Source organism: Alligator sinensis, unplaced genomic scaffold, assembly GCF_000455745.1.
Source record: "Alligator sinensis unplaced genomic scaffold, ASM45574v1 scaffold131_1, whole genome shotgun sequence".
NCBI classification, from domain to species: Eukaryota; Metazoa; Chordata; order Crocodylia; family Alligatoridae; genus Alligator; species Alligator sinensis.
Genome location: NW_005841830.1, coordinates 7,529,823 through 7,539,352, shown reverse-complemented (window position 1 = coordinate 7,539,352; position 9,530 = coordinate 7,529,823). Strand labels below are relative to the sequence as shown.

The 9,530-nt window shown below is 43.4% G+C and overlaps 1 protein-coding gene across 1 annotated transcript in view; it reads left to right on the top strand.

The window, feature by feature from the left end:
- Positions 1 to 9,530, top strand: part of SLC3A1 (solute carrier family 3 member 1) — a 24,631-nt gene that overhangs the window by 265 nt on the left and 14,836 nt on the right. The window contains 4 exon segments of the mRNA XM_025205392.1: positions 1 to 209; positions 3,287 to 3,466; positions 4,705 to 4,859; positions 6,725 to 6,850. The exon segment at positions 1 to 209 is cut by the window's left edge and continues 9 nt beyond it. Coding sequence (XP_025061177.1) covers positions 1 to 209; positions 3,287 to 3,466; positions 4,705 to 4,859; positions 6,725 to 6,850 — 670 coding nt within the window.

Below are 9,530 nucleotides of genomic sequence, written 5' to 3'. Positions count from 1 at the left end.
TAAGTTCTCCTGTCAGGCACGGTACAGAGTCACCAGGGAAATCCTCTTTTGGCTTATAATTGCATCTGTGCTAGTGCTTGTATGTGCTACAATTGCAATTATTGCTCTGTCTCCAAAGTGTCTGGGCTGGTGGCAAATCAGTCCCATTTATCAGATCTATCCTCGTTCTTTTAAGGACACCAACATGGATGGGAATGGTGATCTGAAAGGTGAGTTGCTTTGTATTTTTGCTGTGCTCAAACCTTGCTAACATGAAGCTATATACATTATACTCCACATGGCATAATGTTATTTTTGGAAAGAGTAATATGGAAATTAATGTAGAGGCAGCTATATGTCAAGAAAGAGGCGGGGCAGCTAGAACCATGATTATCATTAAAAAAAAACAAACCCTCAGGAATGGGTCATGTTCATAAATCCAAGTCTAGATTTAAAATCAAGTTAAAACCTCCCTGTGTTTACCAGTCTTCAGATCTGGGATTCTGGTGAAATACTGCAGAGAGAGGTTACAAAACTGACATCCAGATTATAATTTCCCTGCATATTGGGTAGGAGAGCATAGAGTGTTTGGGATCTAATATTTTTCTGATCAATTGGTCAAATGCCATGCTGACCTTAGTTCTGTAATATATCAATGGATAAAATCCCAACACCAGGGGTGGGCAATTATTTTGGCTGGAGGGCTGCTTAACAAGTTTTGGGGAGCTGTTGAGGTCACAATGGCAGCCCCGCCCCCTGGTCGCCATTTTGGGACTGGAAGTTCTGCCCCCTAAACCCTGACCTTTGCCACTGGAAGTCCTTCCCTTTGCCCCTGGAAGTACTTCTTTTGGCAAGGGGGTTTGCCATCTTGGAACCAGAAAAAAAAAATTATATTCTAAAAATCAAGCATCTACTACAACATGCATTAATTTGATTTTAAAAAAATATTTTTGTCCTGATTTATATGTGTATGCATAGTGTACATAGAGGTAATTGCATAACTTAAAATGAAATCTTACTTTTGTATATTGTGGGGAGATGTGGAGGAGTGAGGTGGGGTATGAGTGGGTGGAGGGCATAGGGTTTGTGGGGGGCTGTGATTGTGTGTGTGTGTGGGTATGTGTGTATGTGGGGTGTGGGGGAGAGTATGAATGTGTGTATGTATGGGATTTGTGGGGGTGGATAGGTGTGTGTGGGTGGGTATGGGGTTTGTGGAGGGGTGTGGGTGCATGTATGTGGGTTGGGGAGCATGTGGGTGTGTGTGTGTGGGGTGTAGGCGGATATGGAGTTTGTAGGAGGCTGTGTGTGGGGGGGAGGGTGGCATGTGTAGGAGGAGGGTGGTTGGAGTATGTGGGGGTGTTGGTGTGGGATGTGCATGGGGGTGCAGGTGTGTGTGCATGGGGGTGCAAGGTGGGGGTGTGGATGCATGTGAATGGTGGGGTATGCATGTGGGACCCACCCTACAAACATGCTCCCCCACACACACCCCTCCCTCATTATGCACAGCCTCTGACACTAGTGGCAGCAGCAGGCAGTGGGGCTTTGGGGCACTCATGACCCATGGCAGTCGGAGACTCCCGGTGGTGTGTGGTCCTGGCAAGCCCCAGGACTGCACATGGCCAGGCTGCCAGCAGGGAGTGGGGCAGAGCCAACCCAGCTCCATAGAGTCCCTGTCAGCTTGGGCTCTGTGCTCCTGCTGCCCTGTCTTGGGCCCCCACCAGCCCTGGCCTCGGGGCACTGGCATGGGCCCTACACTCCTGCCCAGCTGCCACTGCGGTCCCACCTACCCTTTTGCTGTCACTCCCCCCCTGCCTGCTGCCACTGCCACTTCCCCTGCCACTTCCCTACCTTCCTACCCAATGACACAACTCCCTCCCCCTCCCCCCCCCCAACCTGCTGGTCTGACAGCATGCAGTTTCTGACTGTATGGCCAGAACTGCAGGATGCAGCAGGAGCCAGCCTGGCCTAAGCCAGCCCAGCCTGACGCAGCCCCCACAGTTCCCAGCTGGCTCCTGCTGCACCATGCGGTCCTGGTCATACAACTGAGAACTACATGGTGCAGAAGCCAGCCCAGCCCATCTGGCACCATGCAGTTTCTAGCTGCATGGCCGGGACCTCATAGCGCTGGAACTAGCTGAGAACCATGGGGGCTTGGCTGGATAGAGTTGGTTTCTGCTGCATCCTGGAGACCCAGCCATGGAGCTGGGAACTGCGTGGTGCCAGTGAGGCCAGGCTAGCTTCTGCTGCATTGGTGATCCTTCCCCCACCCCTATCTGGTCTTACCTGAGTTTCCACTTTCAGACAGAGGGAAAGTGCGGGAACAGCCTCAAGGTCACCAGGCCAAAAGCCTTTGCTAGGCTGAAGCTTCTGGTTGGGGGCTGGGGGTGGGATGGGGACACATGGACCTTGCTCCTGCCACTGCTGGGTCCTACCACTGGCTTCTCCTGCCCCTGGTGCCTCATCAGCTTTTAGACAGGCAGCCACTGGCAAGTAATAATTTTCTGAATTTTAGAAGGGTCCCACAGGTCGGATAGAATGGCCTGGCAGGCCAGATCTGGCCCACAGGCTGTATTTTGTCCTCCCCCGCCCAACACCAATTGAAACAGGGAAGAAAGAAGTATTTTCTCTGTGCATTTCAGATGATGATCTCCAAGTGTATCTGATACAAACAGCTGGTGCCAAACATTACAAACTCAGTTGAATTGCAGTTTTTACTCCAAAAATGCACAGTAAAGGAAGGTAGTAGGCACTCTTCAACAGCAAGCAACAAATGAAAAAAATTCCAAAGGTGCATAAGAACTGCAATGTAGCAGGAAAATACACTAGTCTTCATTGAGAAGAGGAAAGCTGGTGTGATTTTCAGAGACAAAAGAGAGAATTGGAGTGAGAGACTAAGCAAAAGTGCTGATTTAAAAGAGAATGTCTTTCATCTACCTGGAGGTAAAGGCAGGGCCATTTGTTTTTATATTGTGCTAACCTGCCTCTGCAGGTGGTGTGAGGATTTCTTTCCTAACAAAATGGAAAGTGTGAGATAATTAATACATTTTATTAGAATTAATCTTTTTCAGTTGCTATTGAATAAAGAATTTCAATGGCGGTCAACAGTTCCCATTCTGTGACTTTGTGCTATAATGTAAGAGTTTCAAGATTCCTCTAGCCTTAAGGAAGGAGGTCACATATCCCACAACCCACACATGCCCTGCAGTTTGAAAGTCTATGACAACATCAACTCTGGTGCCAAGTCTTTTCTGTAGTTGCTTTGTTTTGTCTTTGTAAGAGGTTTTGTTTTGTCTTGTCTTTTTCACAGGTATTCAAGAAAAACTGGACCATGTCTCACATTTAAATGTAAAAACAATCTGGATAACATCCTTTTATAAATCCCCCATAAAAGATTTTGGGTATGGAGTAGAAGACTTCCGTGATATTGATCCTATGTTTGGAACGATGAAGGATTTTGAAAACCTGATTGCAGCTATTCATGATAAAGGTAATCTGGAGATATGACAAATAGCAGTGCTTCTAAAAATAGTCATTCAGGGAATAAAAGGTTGCTCTTGTTTCAGTAATTAAATGTGATTGCCTTGCATTAAATAATTTACGTTGGCTTTAAATGTATGGATTTCTCTTTGTAACACTAGTTCTCTAGCCTTTTCTCTTGGCACAGGCGATAGGAGCCTGGCCAAACCAAGGGTGGGTTGGTGTGAAGATGGCATTGCTTCTTGGCCTCTTGAAGGCTCAGATCAAGTATGACTCTGCAGCCTGGGTGGTCTTCCATTATCACTGGTGGTTCATGGAATTTGGACTATATCCAGGAATGGGAAGAGAAAGTCAGTATAGCAGCAGAGGGCCTCTGTAGATCCAGGTATCTCTCAGCAGATTCTCAGGTGGTCTCAACTTGAAGCTCTTTCCATATTGTTTTAGGGACAAGCAATGTTCCTTTTCAAGAGATTGTATTTAGTGGTACCTGCATCAGTATTTTTAACTAAAACCTGAGATGCATGCATTTCTGTCTTAGCACCATAATCAGTAATGTTCTTGTAGGAGTTTGGTTTTGGGGTGATGAGGTGGTTTGGGGCCGGAAATGTCACCCTAGGTCCAATAATCTTTTCCTTCTGAAGCGCATACATACATAGATCTGTGGAATAAATTCTGACTGGTTGTAAATTCCCAGGGAGGAAGGAGACATATGACTGTAATTAGCTGCTTTCAAAGGAAATACTTGCATATGCAAATGTAAACAAGCGTAGCAATATCTGCAGGATTGTAGCCGTAGGCTTGTCTATGCTATAAAAGTATTGCTATAGTTAAAAAAAACACAAAAAAAAACTTTACTAGCAGAGGTAACTTGGAGTTGTCTGCAAAAGAAAGCTTTTTGCTGGTATAACTCATATCAGTTCCCTGAACAAAATATGCTATACTGAGAGGGGGTAAAAAAGGGAGTCTTAGCTAGTAGAACTGAAGCTGTACTTTGACTTTTCTCACCAGATCTACATCAATTAAGGGCATTATTTCATGCTCCTAACCAGTATAGCTATGTCAACAAGGCTATTAAGTGTGGACCAGCCCTTAGACTTTAGACACTGCAGGACAGAAGACTGTCCTGTAAAACTGCAGGACATCACAGTCCTGTAAAACTCCCCAGTATGTGTTGAATCTACATTAATAAATGTGAATTTCCTGTCTTGGGTTACTTGGATTTAATCTTTTCTATGTTTGATTCATAAGGCTTAAAGGTGATAATGGACTTAATACCAAACCACACAAGTGCCAAACACAGTTGGTTTCAGCTGAGTCGCAACAGGACTGGGAAATATGTGGATTACTACATCTGGCATGATTGTGCACAGGCTGACGGTACAATCACTCCTCCTAACAACTGGGTAAATACAGGGCTTCTGTGCTTTACAGATTACAGTGAATAACAAATCACTGAAACACAGTAAGCAGAAAGGTACAGTATAGTACTTGCCACAAATAGCAGATGTTTCATTCAAACATATTGTTTTATTAGTAACTTTTGTCCCCACGTGACTTGTTCAACTGAAACGTAAGAATTAGGCAGCTAGGCAGCATTGGTTTTCTGTGTCTTCATTAATCTGTTTTGGATTCTGTTCCTCACGCGTAATGCTGCATCTCCCTCTCTGTAAGGGTGTCACACAGAAAAAGACTATTATGTGCAATTAATTCACTATAACACCATTGGTATATGGGTATTCCACTTTGGAAGCTTTCTCACAGCTGTCTTCTATCCATGCCAACTATGATTTCAGAGAAAAACAGAACAGTGCATTGTTGACTTACTTCTTTCCTTTTTTAAAAATCCTTCCTAGTAAGTGAAAATGCTGGAAATCAGCTCACTAAATTATTCTCCTTGTTTTCCATATTTTAATTGGAAATCCAAATTATTATACTGCATGATACAAACCTGCATCTTCTAAAAATGTGTACCAAACTTACAAATCACTAACATTGTTTTGCCATAAAACTCCCTTGAATTTTTTAATTTAATAACGGCTTAATTTCTGGACTCTACTGCACATAGAAGCAGTGAGTTTAGCATTCTCAAATATTCACTGTTACCGGTATCTTAAAAGGGCTCTGTCAGGTCAACATAGTCCCCAATACAGCTTTTGCAATGAGTTTAACAAAATGAAGGACCAATAAAAGTTTCAAGATAGTGAAAAAAACCATAGCTCATTCATTTTGTTTTGTTGTTGTTATTGGTAAAAGCAGTGAGAAGCTATTTTTAGCAACAAGGGCTTAAAAACTAAGTGCCATTTTTAAGCTCAGAGTATCCAATAAAACATAAAGCAAAAAATCTGTCATTTTCTTTTATATCCTTCTCCAACAAACTAAGAGGAAGAGAATTCGGGCTCAGTACATTGCACTTATTATGGTATTTTATTAACAGCCCTTTTTTATTACTATTGAAATTCTTAAAAGCACCTAAATAGCATAAAAAATGTTATACGTTTAGGAAATCATTGCAATGAAAAAGAATTGGTCTTGTACTAGGACTCCCAAATTAAGCAGATTTTCATAGTATATTGAATCGAATCTTGGGATCTCAATAAATAAATATATGGTCAAAAAGATATGCCTGACAAAACATAAATGTGTCCAAATAAAGGTAACAAATACAAAAGAGCAGGCAGAACTGGAACAGAATGCAGAATTCCCATATAAAAGAATATATGCAACTATTGGTTATGTCTTTACAAATTAACTAAGATGGTATTCGTAAGGGAAAAATATGGGTATTCTTGTATAGGTGGGGAGAAGATTTATACTTGTATGGAAACAATGCTTAGCCGGTTAATGTCAAGAAGGAGAAACATCTGTAAATGGGTATGTTTTCTCTTCAGAGTGATGGAACATTAAACATTAAAAATGTAACAGGCTGTTAAAAGCAACTTCCATTTTGTATTCCTCATCTGATTTGGAAGGGTGATGAGCATATAGAGCTCCTATTGGCTTCAAAACTTTGTATGTAGAATGCAAAAATGTGTTCAGCTGATTGGATTTAGAAGAGTTACATTTCATGTTTACTTTGTGCATTTACCTTTGGACAATGAAAACTGTCAGTTCCAGGCTAACTGTAAATAGGGAAATGGGAAATAAATACCATCTATGCATAGTATGCCATACTATGTGCTTGTTTGAAGCACTGTGTTTAATTACAGAATGTACAAATGCTGATGACTGCCACTTATTTGATAAGTGATATTGTTTTCCATGTAACCAGGTAAGTGTATATGGGAATTCCAGTTGGCAGTATGATGATGTGAGAAAGCAGTGTTATTTTCACCAATTTGGGAAAGAACAACCAGATTTAAATTTTCGCAACACTGCTGTGCAAGAAGAAATACATGTAAGTAGATAATCCATTGTCTCTACTCCTGTAGTGAGGAAATTGTTGTGTTTTATATTCATTTGAATTTAAGAATGTAATTTCTCCCTTGGTTATTTCTTAATGTGTCACTTGATAATCCAGCGGAAATTAATTCAAGGATTAGAACACATGCAGATAATTCAGACACCAAAGTCTAAATATGACTGAATATGAAAATATACCTGTTTACTAGTGTCATTTAAGCTATAATGTTTCCAGGGTCATATTCATAATATTAAAAAAATTCCAATTAGAAAAAGTAAAGCAGCATGCCATGGGAAGAGCCCTTTTTGTTGCGGTTTTACAGCTGTTGGATGTCAAATGTTGGCCAGGAAGAACACAGGAGTGGAAAGGATCTCTTAGGTCATGGAATCCAGCCCTCTGCTGTCACAGTTAACATGTCATATAATCTCTCTCATTAATTGGTCAAGCTGTAACTAAGGAGGAATTAGGCATTTTTGTTCCTATTACTCCATTTGCCAAATTGTTCCAGGTCCTCTTCTACTGGTTAGGAACCTTCTTCTAATTTCCAGCCTAAATTTATTTATGGTCAGTTGATATCCATTTACTCCTGTGGCCAACATTATTCTGTAGTTTAAAACTAACTCTTCTCCTTCCTTGGTGCTTATGCAATCATGCTCTCCTCTTAAGGGTCTCTAATAAAGTTTCATAGGTGGCACTGTATCAAATGCTTACCTGAAGTGTAGATAGGTGAACTCTATTGCATTTTTTTTTTACCCTAAAAATCAGTTATCTCTTCAAAGAGAGGATATTGGGTTATTTTGGCATGATCTGCCTTTGGTAAACCCCTGTTGTCTTTTATCCAGTTTTCCACCTAGCTCTATGTTTTTAATTATTATTTCCTTCAAAATTTGTTCCTGAAACTTGCACAGTACTAAGATCAAAGTGTACTAGGCCCAGATTACTTTCACCTTTCTTAAATATATGTGCAATGCTTGTTATTCTCCAATCCAATCCCTGAGTTGATAGATTTATTTTAAAAAACAACCACCACCGGGCTACTGGCCCTGGGGTATCAATTGGCAGTGCTTTCTGTAGTGTACTTGAATATTCATTATAGAACATCTAGAATCTTGTTTACATTAAATTTACTTTCATGTGAAAGAGGAACAAACAAGAGATTAAATCCTTGGGAGCACTGCATTGCCTTGAATCCTTTCAAATAAGGAATATGACTTCAGTAGAGTGTGTAAAAATTCAAGTGCAGCTCCTTCAATAGCTGAATACACTTAAACTCTTCCTTTCTGTGTTGCATGCACAGTAGTTTGAGTCAGATCTGAAAAGGGGTTAAGCCAAGGGGCACAAAGTGTTCCCGTGTCCCCACCGGACTGGGAGTGGGAGCCACAAACTCACTTGGCTTGACAGCAGTGGTAGCAGCTGTTGCTCAAGTGAGGAGAGCCCTGACAGATAAGAGTCTTCTCCCCCTTTGTTCTCCACCTAGTTTAAGTTAAACCAGAGTCCTCCAGCATCCCAGCATGCTCTCTGGGTTGGGCAGGGCTCTATGTTCCAGCCACAGGGCTGGCCCCACCCCTCTGCTCGCTAGCTGGAGCAGGGATGAGACATGGCGGGACAACGGCCGGTATGGCCCTGTTAAGGCAACGTGGGCAGAGAGGGGGCTAATTCTTCCTTCCTTCCCTTCCCTCCTTCCCCTCCTCAGGAGAGAGCCCAGCTGCAGGGCATAAGGGGTGGAGTGAGGCATTAACCCATCTCCCTGCCCCCTTCATCTTAATGGGGCCATGCTGGGTTGGTTGTCCTGTGGGACAGGGAGGGGGCCTCTGTTCCATGCTGGGGGGGACTCGTCCCCTTCCTCCTCCTCCCAGGGTGGGGACAGGGGGCTCTGTGTGGTGCTGGAGAGGGACTATTCCTCCTCCTCTGCCATAGGGCTGGGGAGCTCTATGTGAGGCTGTCTGGCCTGGCCCTTGAGGGGGACTCTTGCCCCACTTCACCCAGCCAGCAGGGAAAACAATACTCTGGCATGCATCAACCGATGCATCTCATGTAAAACCAAGGAAGTGATTCTTCTACTTTACTTGGCATTGGAGTACTGCATCAAGTTCTGGGCGCCACACTTCGACAAGGATGTGGACAAGCTTGAGAGAGTCCGGAGAAGAACCACCCATAAGATCAGAGACTTGCAAGGCATGCCATACGAGGAGAGGCTGAGGGACTTAGGCATCTTCAGCCTATAAAAGAGAAGACTGAGAGGGGACTTGGTAGCAGCTTACCACTATATCAGAGGAATACATCAAGGGCTTGGTGAACAGGCATCCTTGGGGAAAACCAGGAGTAATGGCCACAAACTCCTGGAAGACTGCTTCAGGCTTAACTCTTGGAAAAAACTTCTTCACAGTCAGGGTGTCCAGACTGTGGAATAAGCTCCCTCCAGAGGTGGTGCAGTCACCTACCATGGAAATCTTCAAGAGGAGACTGGACAGTCACCTCGCTGGGGTCACTTGACCCCAGTTGTCTTCCTTGCCTAGTGCAGGGGGCTGGGCCCGATGATCTTCCGAGGTCCCTTCCAGCCCCTAACAATCTGTGAATTCCCTCTTCCACCTGTCCCTCCCCCACCACCATGGGGTGAGGGGGTGGGGCTCTATGTGATGCTGCCTCGCCCCAGAGCAGGACTCTTTCTCCCCTC